General features: G+C 39.7%; 1 protein-coding gene across 1 annotated transcript in view; it reads left to right on the plus strand.

Annotated features, from left to right (window-relative positions):
• Positions 1–9341, plus strand: part of LOC311486161 (ADAMTS-like protein 3) — a gene marked incomplete at its 5' end in the record, with an annotated part of 47142 nt that extends 37801 nt beyond the window's left edge. The window contains 3 exons of the mRNA XM_084541922.1: positions 2045–2281; positions 5467–5593; positions 8519–9341. Coding sequence (XP_084398048.1) covers positions 2045–2281; positions 5467–5593; positions 8519–8601 — 447 coding nt within the window. The 3' untranslated portion in view covers positions 8602–9341. The remainder of the gene's footprint in view (positions 1–2044; positions 2282–5466; positions 5594–8518) is intronic.
• Positions 9342–15942: the final 6601 nt, after the last annotated feature.

Here is a 15942-nt window from a genome sequence, read left to right on the forward strand (position 1 = left end):
CATGTAAACTTTTCTGCAACTGTCCCTTTGTTCTGTGTAGACACTGTTCAATACCACCGCTAACAAAACACTGTTATTACTTGGTATCTCTTTCCCCTGCTGAGTCTCAGCCTCCCAACTGCACACAGATGTAACAACAGTAAGGACTAGACAGCTTTGATAAACCCTAACCGTCCACTCACTGTTAAGGATCTGCAATTCAACAGCCAGATGTAGGAATGTTTGGTGACCTGGTCCAGTGACTGTGTCTGTGGGTCTGTGAGGCAACAAATGTTCTCTCAGACCACTGAAGTATTGAGAATAATTCAGGTCATGACACAAATATTGGATAAGCTGTATGTCTGCCATATAAATAAAGGGCACATCTATACAGCTGCTTTAATTACGTCTGTTATTTGTGAAGAATCCCTCCATCATTTCTTGATAATCCATCTTTAACATTGGTCGCATGTGTTGGTGGCTGTACAGTAGGACTGTGCTCTCTCCACAAAAACACATCCAGCTTGTTAAAATAATGACTTTATTGGTGTCATTATCTAATGACACCATTTTTTTTTAAATAGAATGAAGGCAACTCTTAGTGGTTTAGCCTGGATTCATTATGGACATTCAGTCTCACCCAGGATAGCATGTATCCCATCTCTCTACTTCACATGGCTCTTATTTGTCAACTCCATATAGGCATCTGAAGGATATGCAACCCAGTAGAGAGCGATACGTCTGCCTGGCTGTGTCCACTTTTCAGTCAAGAAGAAGACAGGGTTATTCACTGCCAGTAGTCCGCCAGCTCCAAAAGGAACTAGTGTTTGATAGATTAGGCACTGTCCCAAGAAGCATTGATGTGTTAAGCTGTTTCTGCAAAATTACCTCTTCTGTCATGGCGAGGCAGGCTGGATGTTTGAGTCTTGTCTGAATCACTGAGTCACCCAAAACATATATGGAATCCAGTATTTTCTTAAATAACAGCTTGTTGCAGATATGTTTGCAGCTACAGTGTTTGTTTGACACTCAGATAGTGGTGTCTTATCCTTATGAGGAGTGACTCTGAGTGTGACTTACATGTAAACTTCTGAGGTTAACCAAATTAGTGAGAAATGCAAGGAGTGGGAAGCAAAGGTAGTAGGAAGCATGGCTTCAAAGTGTCTGTTGCAGAGTTGTTGCAGGGACACTGGGGAGTCTTGCAGACTAGAGCTCAGCAGCACAGACAGCAGCATCGAGCTTTTAGTCAGAGGTAACCTGCCTAAAAAGCTACTGCCAGATTTCATGGCCCTTTGAGAGTGTTCCTGTGAGAGTTGTGTTCTTCCTGGGGTAGCGTGTCTACTACCACAGATAGAGTGTTAGAATGTAGCCCCTGTTTATCTTAGTTACAGTCTGTCGGCACTAAATATCTTTTTTAAGTTTTGATTACAGCACCTTGTTTGTGGCCCTGTGTTGTGTGTTTACTCACACTGTGGAAGAATAAATCTTGACATGTACTAACAATGCCATTTTCTTTGCCATTAATCAGGCTTGCTAACTCTGAGGTGCACAGACTGCACTATGTTAAGCCAGCAATCTGCATTTTATACTTGCGGTGCTGTATTTTGTTGTGAAACAAAAATGGGTGTACCAACACTCATTGTTCTCCAATTCTGGTAAGAAATCTTACGCAGTGTATTGATCATTTCATGTGGTTCAGATGTACTCAGGGTTACCACTGGAAAGGAAAAGCAGACTTTTCAGTATTTCAACTATTCTTTGGTGCTCCACCACTGAGCAGGGGTGAATCTGGGCATCATGCAGACTGACCCTCACCTCTTCACTGTTTAATCATCTGTGCATAAAACATCACTATTGGCTTTATATGGATGTAGAAGTAAATAAACAAATCTATGTTTGTGAGTTAGTGATCTTCATCTAGGTGAACCTCAACAGCTTTTTCCAAAAAAAAAAGTTGAATGCAGTGCAAAACAGAATACACTGTCAGATAGATATATGTATATACACTTTTAAATATAACAAATGACAATACAGTAGTGACACCCCTTGCTGTTTCTCTCTTTAGGACTGCCCTGCAGAGTCTGGTGATTTCCGAGCCCAGCAGTGTTCAGCTCACAATGATATCAAGTACCAGGGTGTCACCTATGAGTGGGTCCCAGCGCCTTATGACCCCTCTGCACCATGTGCGCTGTTGTGCCAGGCCAAAGGCAGAAGTCTCACTGTCGAACTGGCCCCTAAGGTGCTGGACGGAACGCGATGCCGGGCAGATGCCTTTGACATGTGCATCAGTGGAGCGTGTCAGGTAAGGGACTGCACTACAGTTCAAATCTTGCCCAGTCAGTAGGATTAGATTCCTCCATCATTTATCTTAATACATACAGCATATGAGTGAAAATGATGCAAAAAGTGAATATTCCACCAAAACAAGACTTAGACTTAGACTTAGACTTAGATAAACTTTATTCATCCACAAGGGAAATTCAGACCTGACAGTTTGGTGACATTCTAGGACAGAGGGCCCTTGTATGAGCCCAAACAAGGCACATTTTTCAACTAAGGATTCATTAATTGAACAGTGATTGTCTGGAGTGGACCTGCAGTAGTTCTTTCTTAGTTCTTTTCTTTTATTTATGTCCCATCTTCTTTGTTTTTGTTCATATTTAATGGCACTGACACAACCCTGAGTTGTAGCTTTTATTATTTTCTCAAGCAAAAGCAAGTCTGCTGCACTGCAGAATTTCAGATAGCATCTGCTGCTGTCAACGGTTGTTTAATAGCAGAAAACATCTTTAGGAGTGCCTCACACACTTGCTTACACCAGTCAGTGTGAAATAAAGCATGAATTCACAAGGACTGTTTTTGTTTCTTTGTTGGGGACAAACTGAAATTAGCATCAGGCAGGGAAGTGAGCTCAGCCTAGTTATTGCACTACATTAAGGCTATATGATCTTTTAAATGGACTGAAGAAGTTAACACACTTACACAAAGACTATTATGTTACACAATAACAGTTTTTAGAGGCGTGATACAGTGATATCTTAAAGCTGGGGTGCAGGGCTTTGAATGAATGTCCATGCCATTCAAGCATTGAGTTCACACAATGCTGATCAGTCATCCATCAGCACTACATATATCTCTGTATTTTACAGTATGATAGAGTTGTAAATATGGTGTGAACATTCACAAGCTGGCCAGACGTACCAGTATCTATCTGTTTTATGTCAAACAATGATGAGCCTAAGTTTCAGAGGAAGTATTCCAGTCCAAAAAGGAGTTAGATTGGAGGCAAAAACAAACATGGATTATCATTGCTGCCTTTTCCTTATTAGAAAGAACTTGCTCTAGTCTTGGACATGTTGGTATGTCTAGCATATTCGGACTTGGCTATGTAGCTATGACATATACTCTACCTACTGTAAACAACGGATTATTGTCTTGGATCTGTGGAAATGTCTGTTTCTGTTTGTAACTGTTAGTGAAAATCAGCCCAGGGCCTTCTAAAGCCAGCAGGCATACATCATACACACACACATCAACTATGATTGTGCTTTAGTACTACAAACTATTATTTACTAAGTAAATAAGACGTATTCGAAGAACAGGCCTCGTTATCAATCAGTCAGAGGTTGATATGACTGAAATGTAGAAATAAGAGTTAGTGAATTCAAAAGTTCAAGTGAAGTTCAGCACTTCTACATAAATTAGTAAACAAAACATGATGGCATTAATAAGTAACATGAACAGGAAACGGGAAAACATCACCCGAGAACACGACCAGATGTTCAGGATCAACCCTAATACCCAACAAGTCTTCCAAGCTAAACGGATGTGTGAATGTGTCGGATGTCTCTTCACTCTAAAGGAATACATTTTAGTCGGGGTAAGGGAAATATCTTGGTCTCTGCTCTGGAGACATTTGTCGCCCTGGTTCCAATCTAAATTTTACTGAAACTAAGGTAACGGCGAAGACTCTCACTAATCTACTGGCACTCCCCAAAGATATGACTGCCACAGAGGCAACAATGAGTAGAATACCTGTCTAGTACAGAATAATATAATTAGAGATGTGGTTGAGATACTGTATATGGAATAAGCTAGTAAATGGCAAATTTCAGTACAGACTGTTATTATAAAGTTTAATTTGAAAATTCCTCCTGACAGTATCATACATTTGTTTTCTTCTTTGTGAAGATGGAAGGCTAAAACAGCAAAAAGACTTGAAACTTATTCACATTAGCATGGGCAGAGTCATTTAATGAAACTAGATCCAGGTAAAGAAGAACAAAAAGCACTCAAACGAAGCTTGTTTCCTCCGGACTAAGAACAGCTGATCTCCTCCACTTTGGTTATGATTGTTTAGCTTGTATTCGACCAGTGAAAAAGACCTTAGATTGACACATTGCAAAAATGCAATTTCTGGAAAGACTGGATTTACTCAGGCTACCTCTGGTCCATCATCAAACTGAGAACCCACCTAACAATGCGCCCGTTACACAGGCAGTAATGAGAGATGGATGTTTGCTCAGACAGCAGCAGCTGCTGGTCCTGGCTCGCAGAGAGGCCACTGGGCATGATTAGGAAATGGCATCACCCTATGGCGGAGGCTGCAGCACAGGAAAGGATGTTGGGTTGCAGTGGTGCTGTAGCAGGGAGTTGTCAGAGATGGAATGAGGACAATGCCTCCTCTGGTGGATGTGTATGGATTAATAATACACTACACAGCACCATAAATGCCAACTGTATACAAGAAAATGAGAAAATAAATACAATTCCTTGGAGTAAAGGGGAAGGGAACAGTGTTGTTTGATGCTCTCTGTGCATGCGTGTGTCTCTGTCACTTTGTTTTGTTAGCCTGTCACAGTTAGTGGGCATGACAAGCCTCAGAATGGAGTATCTGGGGTAGGCTGTGTGTCTATGGATCGGTGCAACACAACAGTGGTGAATTCAATCAAATTCGGGTGACTTACTTGTTATGTGGAAAACAGACTTTTGGAATGGAGAGTGTTTAGTCACACACACAAAACTAAAATACATAGTGTAGGTGGCTATGAGTGGGCTAATGGTCACAGAGATTGCAACAGCACAGCAACAACTACACTAGGACTACTGCCCAGAGAAGAATCCAAAATGCTAATGGCATATTTGAAAGTATATTTTTTTCCATAGTGTACTTGAGACAGCATTTAATTACAGTGTTGGTATATGGTATGAGTAAGAACTGTATAAGTAAGAGCTGTGTAAATTGTACATTGTACATGCAAGTCTCTTTGGTTGGTGTGGAGAAGTTGTGTAAAAGGGCATGTTTGGAGTGGCCTGAGAGAAGACACCACTCCTCAGACAAAGACATTTGTCAGAGTAACCATTTATTTTTGTAACTCTGATCTTCTCATCTCCACTTTATGGAAGTTTGTTTTATAAATTAATATGTATACTGCATCTTTTCATCAGTTACTCAGCCCCAGATCCTTATGTTTGATTGGTGTGTAGGAGGTGGGTTGTGATCGGCAGCTGGCCAGTGGAGCCAGGGAGGATAACTGTGGCGTCTGCGGCGGCGATGGATCCACATGCCAGTTGGTTCGAGGACAAATCCTGCCCCGCCTGACACCAGACCAAAGTAGGTATCTCACAACCAGACTTCAAAATGATTACAAGCTTCTCTAAGCTAATCATCAACATTCAACATGGCGGACTTTTAACCTTGTACCTTGTACCTATGTCCCCATGTCCCCAGTCCAAATGTTATTCAGTGCATCACCTCCTGGCTGTCTATTGAGCTTACTAGGTCATTTTAGAGGATACACCTTCAAGTCTAAAATATCTTTGCTGTTTTCATATCTGTAGACAAAACATATAATGCATTGCTTCCACCAAGCAAGGCTCAGTGGGTGGCACTAAAGCCGAATATCTCTATATCTTTGGAGTCTAATCTCTGTCAGTTCTTGCTCAGCTGGTCAGTGCCTCCAGGAGCCACCTCAACTGTGTCCTGCTCTTCTGTCATGAACTAGCATTTCTTTATCAAATCTGGACTTTAAAATACCATCTGGCAGCGCAAGTCCATCCACACCCAGATAGAGCTAGAACACGGATGCATCACTGGCCGAGCGATGAAATTCATCCCTGTATTTTTGCCCGGTACTTTCTCAGTATTTCTATTTCCGTCTTTGCTTGGAGTTTGTTAAATATAATAAAATAACACAGTGCAAAATAACACAGTGCAAGGAGTGAGAAACAGAGAAGGTGTTTTTGGAGGTGAATATTAATCAGTTAAACATCATTTCAGTTTGTTGGGTGAAATTATATGGAAAATACTGGCAAGGACGGTATTCATTGCTAACTGGGATTCTTAACATTATTTTAAAATGAACAAAACCACCAATACCTAATGTTCACAACATTATTCTTTAAGTGAAACATCATGTAAAAAAGTGCAAAGATGTTTCCTGATGTCTGTACAGAATAGAAGATATATTTACAGCATATATGTGTTCATGCATTTAACAGCATCATCTTTTGTGTAGATTTCAGTAAAACCTAAATTCTTCTATCTATTTACATTTTCAGTCGTCTTAATTACATCGTGACCATTCTAAAGTTAGAGAGAGACTGAAAAGACCTAAAAACTAAAACTCCTAAACCGAAAAAGATTTCAGAAAACTGTCTAAAAGTTTAAAAGTTCAATTTCTGCTGACCAGTAAGATGTTTCAGTGGTGTCTGTAGCTGAAAGTACGCCGATGTGGTTAAAGCTGAAAGAGGAGTAGGTTTGAAGAGGATTTGAACATTCCACCCATTAAAATCCATTATAAAAAGAATGGTGAAAAAGAAGTTGAATCATTTTAAAAGTTTAAAGGATATTAAAAAGTAAAATAATAGCAAACCTCCCCTCAAAAAGCTGTTTGACATTTAAATGCTTCCTGTAGGCCAAACTATGTGGCACTAGTTAGTGTCCAAAAAGTGTACGGAAGAACAAGAATAAATATATATAGCATAAAAAGAAACAGGAACAAATTGAATTGAACTGAACTGAAATTAACTGAATCAAAACAAAGGGAGAAATGTTACCCACCAGCATCCTTTCTCTCAATATTTACAGTGTTCACCCTGCAGACAGTGAGAAGCTTGATGTTTCTGAGTCTCCATCTCACTGACTCCCGTTGACTATAGAGAGCATAGCGGCTGAATGTGTCACAGTGGTGGAATTTCTTTGAAAAAATAAAGCGAAAGAGTTTCTTTCTCTATTTGAGAACACTTTTACTCTGCATGGGCGTGTTATATCAGAGCACTGAGGAGTCTGTATAGTTGCTTAGGCAAGTGTTACAGCTACTGGCCCAAACAACTCTACCCATCAGACTCATTATGTTTTACATTCAATTTTAAAGATTCACTGTTCTCTGCCTTGACCTCAACTTTAATGTCCAAAGAGAGAAGAGCACCCAGAGTACAACCTTTGTTCCTCTTCATCCATTATACATGACTTTTCTATTTATCAGTTCTTGCTGCATTTAGAAAATGTAATGTCTATCCTAAAGCCTGTTTACAGATCCAGGAGACTCATGCTGCAGTTTCCAAGCACAATAATGTTTGGCTTAAAGCCAGAACAGAACACCTTTAATTATTTGAGCTCAGCTCTCTTTGGTGCTACAAGAGAAAAAAACTATAAAATATAATTAACACACCAGTTATCTATAAAGGTCTCACCATTCTAATACTTGCTTACTCACTTAACCATAGATGGAGAAAGGCCCCTTGTATTTTTCAGATTGAAAAACAGAAATCCTTCCACAGTTATTCTTCAGGTGGTTTAGCTCTGTGTTGTGACCTCATGACCTGACAGAATGCAGTCTCGTGATTGACAATAAACAAAGCCCACTGACACGTAGCAGCGCACATTTGATCATTTAGATATACAGCAGTGATCATTGATCCACAGCTGTTGTAACTATAGCTGCTGCGGCAGAATAGTTGGCCATGCAGGTTTTGTTGTGGAGTGTTTTGGCATGTGCAATAGAGTAACATGTTTGGTAACACTGCAGTCTGTGAGAACCCACTGTTCCGGCTCAGTACTGTGGCTCTGGCAATAGGTCAAATATGTTGTTATTATTATTAATTCAAGCATGTGCTTATACCTTCTACATTATTAATTTGGAAAGACAAAACTTAGTATATTTTTTCTGATAGAGTGCATTATAGCCAACAGTTGCCTCCCTACGCATTCAAGATATGGAGAGATACTACCATAAATTTAGTAATCTTTCTGACCACCTGACAAAGTCCAGTATTCTTTGTTCTTTTAGTTTTGTTTTGTTCCTCACCAACACAAGAGAAAACAGCCTAAATTCTATATAAGTGTACTTTAGCTGTCTGTAAGTGTATCTGTCTGCACTGACCACTTGGCAGCATACGTTAAGAGACAAATGCCTCCGAGCTATAGCTTCTCCCCCAAAATATTTCCTCTTTATGGATCTTGATGTGAGTCTCAATTAAATTCACCTCTCCTTAGCATGCTGAAATAAAACCTTTTCCACCTTGTGTCTGCCTACAGCTCTGAAGACAGTTCTGGAGGTGCCAGAGGGAAGCCGCTTCTTCAGACTCAGTGCCAAAGGCTCTGATACGATAGGTGAGTGAAGCAGATTAGTCCACTCTGACCTGTTGTATGTTTAAAGCCTGCCCACTTCATATTACTCTACATTTGTTTTCCATTAGCTTGGTGTTGAATTGTGATTAAGACACATCCATCTGATACAGTATTCACATGCATACAGTAATCCACCAAAACATTAAAACCATTGACGGTTGAAGTCCATAATATTTATTATCTCAGTACAACATATGCTGGGACTTATCAAGGGGGTGGGATATACTGTGTGAGGGAGGACATACTTCCTTGAAAGAAGGAGTAAAAGTGGGCAAGCTTCGAGATCTGAACGACAATGGCCAGTGGCTAGACAACTGGGTCAAAACATCTCAGAGAGTGCAGCTTTCATGGCGTGTTCCCGGTATGCGTTGTTTAGAACCTACCAAAAGTTGTCCAGGGAAGGAAAACCTGTGAACCAATGAGAGGAACACTGTAGAACAAATAAATGAAAACGTTAATACTAGTCACAATAGAAAGCTGTCAGAACACACATACTTCTTCAGTTTGGCACGTATATTGGTTGTGTAGTTGTCGACCTGCATGTTAGAGAAATGGAAGAAGGTGGCCTGGTCTGTGGCCAGTTGTGTGTGTGCATTGTTAACAGGAGGGCTAGATAGCAACAATGATGAAGACAACAGGCGGTGTGATGCTGCCTGATGAGAGTCTCTTCATTCAGATGGATGAAAAAATTATCAGAAATGTTTTGTCAAGCAGAACAGAGTGTAAGGTGTTAACTTGGCTACTATACCATCTCCAGACTTAAATCCTATCAAACATTTCCTCAAAAGTTTAGAAAAAAAATCTATTTTATTTTGTTTTAGCAGAATTCCTACCTCGCTCCAGTATGTGCAATATGCATTCTGATTTATTTTATTTTTTATAATTTTTTTTGTTTTCTTTTTCTGTTGCAGACTTTTGCTTTTTCACATAGCGAACGTGATTGATGCAGTTCAAACAATTTCCCCAATTTCCTTTTTTTTAATATTATTATTATTTATACTGCTGTTTGATGCCAGCGATACTAAAAGATTGTAATGAGACCATTTAAGAAACAGGAGTCTCCGTGTCTAGGGTGGGACCGGTCATTATCTGGGTTAGTGGTGGAACTCTTTTCATGGCCAATAAGTTTGGACCCAGTCAGAAATGGACTTCTGATAGACCTATTGCTATGATAAGTATTTCTTATAGTGAAAGACCTGTTCTAAATAAATTAGATGGTTACTAATGTATATGCACAGAGTAAATCAAAGTCATATTTGTCAAAAGCATCAAATGAATGTAAAGGACAGTTAGGTGTGAACTCTAGTGCTGTTTTGGTCTGGTGCATTTGTAAAGTTGAGTACAGGATTTTGTGATAGCAGATGTGTTATTTGGTTAAATTGAAAATGCGCATACATAAAGCCCTACTGCAGTCTTAACTTTTGCTCTTGTGACCATTAAAGTGACGTACAACTAAGTGTACTCTACATTGTCTAAGACACAGTGAAGAGTTCCTGTTTGTCCAATGTCCAGTGAGTAAGCTGTCAAACTGCACCCCTTATTTTGTCATAGAGAAGGTCTAAATGTCTTCTGTGGATAGTTTCCTTTGAGTACTAAATAATCCCAAAAATAAAAAAAATATGTGAATTAATAAATAACTATGTATAGCCTAATCCCTGTCATTGACATCCTTACAGTATTTCCAGTGTGTTCTTGTGTCATTTAGGTTTTCCTGACCTATTTTATTGCAGGAGTGCAATATCATATTATTATTAATGCAGTGCATATCTAGAAGCCCTAACTTCTTAATACAGTACATAGTATAAAGCCCTGATCAGTTACTGTCCTCTGTGTGCTTTGTTAGATAGTCCTGAATAGAGGAATGAACTAAGAATTGCTTTAGCAGATGATTCATCAGTTGTTTGGAGGATGAGGGGACACAAGAGAGAATCTGAGGGGAGACAGGGACCACCATAAATAAGACGAAATCAAGCACAGATTTACAGCTTGGCTTACCCAGCCTCTGAGTTCATGAACTCCTCTGAAACCAAATGTTATCAAAGGTCTAATCATATTTTCACATCTGGCAACACAAGGTCCTCCTTACACAGGCTGTTGTGATTGTGAATGACTTCTTTTCGTATGGCGAGGGCTGTACCAAAATGTTCCAAAGCATGAAAGCTTTGGGTGAAAACTTTAACAGACCCTTTTTTCACAGCAGACATGATGAATTGTCATAATAGGAAAAGTACAGGTGTGTTAATGATTGCTGAATTCCTTAGAGGACTTCCTGCTTTTGTGCCGAGGCCTTCTCTGCCATGGCTTACTAGGACACTTCAGTCAGATATATCTGCTCTGAAACAGGTATTATTATCAAATTTAAATAAATTGTTAATATGCTTTGAATCTTCTTATGGAATATGTATGTCTTGTTATTGTAGATTTCAGATTTTAAAATGAAAGAAGTCCAGATAGAGAAAGGTCAGTTGTCAGAAAACACAATTTTGTTCTGTTTTTGTCAACAGTATAAATTGTTGTCAGCCTACTGAGATCCTTAGAGATCTCTCTTTATGACTGGAAGGACAAATGATGGCCACACTCTGACCATTTCTTTTCTCTTTGTCCTTCTCTCAGAATGCATGAGTACAATCACTATCAGTTTGGTGTTAGGCTAGAATGATCCGGGGCCAGAGCCAAAGGCAGAGTTGGTGCTCTTTCAACAGAGTCAGGAGCTGTAAAACTCATTAGTATCTTGGCAGTGGATATAGAATTGCTTTCTAACTTACTGAGGCCCCAGAAGTTATTAGGGCTACATATAAAAGGATGTATTTGCAATCACAGTCACACTTTGAAAACAGACAAGAATTAATAACTAAAATGCCTGCAAGTATTTCTTAGCAGTTTGCTCTAGGAAACAAGCTTCAATGAAGCAGGCAAATACAACTAGACTGGCTTGTATAATTAAGCAAAGTCCAGACAGGGTTAGAATGAAGAATTAGGTCTAATCAATTCCTTTGCTTTCCTATTTCTTCCCTTGAAATTGCAGGTGCAGCGACGCGGTTCTGGTAGTTCAGCCCTGCAAGAGGGTTAGATTTAGGGCAACCTCAGCCAGCTAGGGGGGCGCTGAAAGATGGAGAGTGGGATATTCTTGTCATGGTTCCAGTCATTTATGATTTCATCGACATAAGCTTGCGGAAAAGCCCTCTATTTGGGTTACACTGGGTTATGTTTCACAGATCCACGGGTTTAGCATGAAAATTTGTTAGCAGCTCCAAGCTTGAGGCCATAATACTCCTAAAGAATAACCTGCTCCCTCAGTTTGGCATTGTGTCGCTTGTCAAAAGAAGGAGTCCCTGAAGTTCAACAGTGAGGGTAAGATTGACAGGCAGGTTTGTGTGGTGCAGTTAAGGCATTGTACTGGACAGACTAAACAGACCCTGAAGGCAAAGCTCCTGACATATAGTTCAGTGATCATGAGCTTTGGGCCGTGACTAAAAGGATATTGCAGATACAAGCAGGTGGAATGAATTTCATTACAAGTCTGTAAGACATCTGGGTTTTAGGTTTATCAGAAGACGCCTCCCTGTGACTATTCAGTTTGGAAATTTTCCGGATGCATCCACCTGGAAGAACCTGTGACAGACCTAAAATACACTAGTGGAATCACACATTCCATCTCTCCCGGGTTGTGGCTGTCGAGGGGGGCATGACTGCAGTGGGAGTCCATTGCCGCCGTGACAGTGAATAAGAAAACAATGATTTATTTTACAATATACTCAAAATATTTCCCTCTTGACTCCTGAATTGTGGGTACTTAACAACACACATTCTTCTTTGTGCTTACCTTAACTGTAATAACTACATGAGATAGCCTGTCTCCCCTTTTGTATTATTTTTGATTCGGGCTTTTCTTTCTACACTCTGTTTTCTTGATTCCTTTTACTTCTGTTGTGTTTTCTACATTGATTGTTGTTGAAGATGTCTGAATCCCACTGCACTCTAGATCTCTTGTTGGATGCTCCATATTTTTGTATTAGATAACAGTTTTTTTTTTTCAATGCATTTCATTCCCAGTGTCCTCATGCTTTCTCATTATATTGCGTGCATTTGCATTTCTCATAAAGGTTACATTTAAATATAAAATGTCCTTCTTGCTTTGTCTTCCCTTCAGTCATCGAAGCCGACTCTCTTCAGGGGAAGGAGGAGGAGATCAGTCTGGTGTCTTCAGGCTCCTATGTGATAGGCAATACCTCCTTGGATTTTCAAAGAGGGGCTGACAGGCAGACACTCGGGACACAGGGCCCACTCAAAGCTGATTTCATTATAAAGGTGAAGCAAAGGAAAGCGGGCAAGCCTGGGTTCACAGCAAAACACCCTTTGGCTACTGATGTACACATTTTGAGCACAGATACAAGAGCTGCACCTAAAAAATAAATCAGTCTCTTGCATAATATTTGACAATGGAGGGAATTGTTTTAATGAGACTGTGTGGTTGTTTCCCAGCAGTGCCATTTATAGCACTGTTGAAGAGACCTGCTATATCGGTGTAGATTTTTTTTATTGTAGTTGTAATTTTAGTACTTATGCTATAGTTCCACAACCCGTTTTATGTTCCACTTATATGAAAGACAAGTACTTGGAGGAAGATTTACACAGTCAGGTGTCTTACAGAACAAGAAAAAAAAATATTTTGTGTAACTGCAACTACATTCCAACTCCATTCTACAAGTAACCATGCCATACTATAATTTTAAATGGTCAAAAGAAACAAATGCATGTATCGAACTAGCAGTATGGTGCATGCATCCAAAGCCTGATGCGATGTACAGCACAGGTATGCTAACCCTAACCCCCATGCCAGTCTTCTCAACTTAATATGTTGTTTTGTATAAAACAACAGAGCTGTGGCTGAGTGACGCAGACAGCACAGGTAGTTGAAAAGTACTAAGAGGGAGAAAATGACAGTGATGATTTTGGTCTTTTGATTGCATTTATTAATGATGTTATGATGTGTAGCAAGGAGGTAAACAGGACACACGCAATCCAGAAAAAGCAGGATGAGCTATTCAAAGTAGATTTAATGATGACTCACTAAAAATGAACAAAAAGCGCCGCAGGGTATGCAGGGTAATCCAAAGAAACAAAAGCAAGACAAAACTCAGGAAACCACGAACAACAAGGAGCTGAGCAGAAACACTAGGAAACACGTGGGTACATGAACAAGCGGGGAACTAAACAGAGGTAACAGAAACAGGGGTAACTCCACAAAGGACTTGACACAGGTGACACTAATGAGGGCGGAGCACACAAGGAGAAACCAATCAAGTAATTAAAGAGGGAAAACACAGGAAGTAGAAGAAGAAGGGAGAAACTTCCAGAACAGAAACAGAAAATGCAAAGAAAATCAAACAGGATTGCAACTGAGGTGACACTACAACATATCATGACACATTATGCTAAAAAAAAAAAACAGCTTTATATTTTGACCAGTGTCAACCAATGGAATTTACAGCTTAATGCACCAAGAACGTTTTCAGCATCTTATTTCCATAACATATAACATTTATCTATATATACTATATATATATACTGGTATCAAGTCAGTATTACTGTTGATATCGGCAATCTTACGGATATAATCCAAGTCTTTGATTGCCTACAGTTGTATCTGATACACAGATGATTATTTTTTTTTTTTTTAAGATTTGTTGTTCATATTGAAACCAATACCCATTCAGTCTTCTACAGATTCTCACTCCTCCAGATGGTAAACAGATGCTGTATCAACACATTATTGTTATACCAAGTGTGCAGAATCAATTTCAGTCAGAAGCAATGTCAACATTGATATTGTTAGGATATGTTACTGTTACGTAGCCATGCTGAGGGATGTTGTACGTTACAGAATGCTATTATAGCTACATTGTTGGCATAATACCATGAGTGACAGGCCAGCGTATAGAGGGTTCACTTAGTAGTTTAATCCACAAGACCAAATCTTATCAATATCCCTTTCAAAAAACTTGAAAGAAAGATTTGAGGTTTTCTGCTTATCCTCAACCCAAAATTTCAGGGTGGTGTTTGTCTTTAACTTTGCTTCTCACATCAATTATACAAACCACTTCTTTAGATCATAGTGCATTCATTTAAATTAATAAATATTTTGATTCTCCACTGTGGTATCCTCTGTTTTGCCGTTTTTCACTTCATTCTGCTTTCTTCTGCTGGCCTCCCCTAGTGTATAGTCTCTTGTACCCTCCACTTCTTAACATAATGCATTATCTATTATTCTGTTACCCTACATGCTGTTCAGATGAAGTATGGAGGCTCCAAGGTCCCAGTTGTTCAGTTTCTATTCTACCAACCAATTAGGTACCAGTGGAGAGAAACTGACTTCTTCCCCTGTTCGGTTACTTGTGGAGGAGGTAAGGTGAACATCACTGAGTCAATAGTAACTGTTAACAGAGATCTATTTAGTTTCATAGTGGTTTAACACTTTTAAAGGTTTTGGATGACCAGTTGTTGTACATCTGTATACTGTATCTGTAAGATAGTTTTAAACAGTGTGCCTGGTTTCCTCCCCCCAGGCTATCAGCTTAACTCTGCAGAATGCACAGACATCAGATCCAACCAAACTGTGGCTGAGGACCACTGTAACAGCTATCCTGAAAACACCAAACCTACACCGAAACTCAAAGAGTGCAACATGGACCCCTGCCCAGACAGGTAAGGATAATAACTAGTTATTTTAAATAAGTGATATAGCCAACAACATTTCAGGAATGTTCTTAAGAACTTGTCCCTTGTCCCGTCTATCCATCCATTCTCTATACCAACAACATTAGTTTGAAAGATACAATACTTTCCCCATCCATTTAAACTCAAACAATGTAAGAGATCTACTTACCTTTCCCTAGTGCCATCATAAGCCCAACCTCTCAAGATGTTTAACCAATTTGTGAAATGCTGGCCATAATCATAATGAGCATTACCAGAACGGTGCCAGAGATGCAAAACCTGGTTTGCCATAACACTTTAAAATATGCTTCAAGCTATTCGAGGGAGATGGAAGAAACCTTCGTCTTGCCACGTAAACTGTCAGGAGCTGTCCGTGGTTCTGAAAGTGTTGCATTATAACACCTAGGCATCTCTCTTGTCAGCTCCATCTCCACTTAATTTGTATGTTGCAGCCATCTCATCCTGTCACGCCAGGCTTTGGAGAGATATTTACGTGTGCTCCCCTTGGTTATGCGCTCTCTGAGTCGCGCATCAGTCATGCTCTCTTTGGCACCTCACTGACATTTTCCGCTGGAACTGCTTGAGGAACCCCCTTTTGAGCCAATAGCTGGGAT

The sequence above is a fragment of the Chelon labrosus genome, assembly GCF_963514085.1.
Source record: "Chelon labrosus genome assembly, chromosome: 3".
NCBI lineage: Eukaryota > Metazoa > Chordata > Actinopteri > Mugiliformes > Mugilidae > Chelon > Chelon labrosus.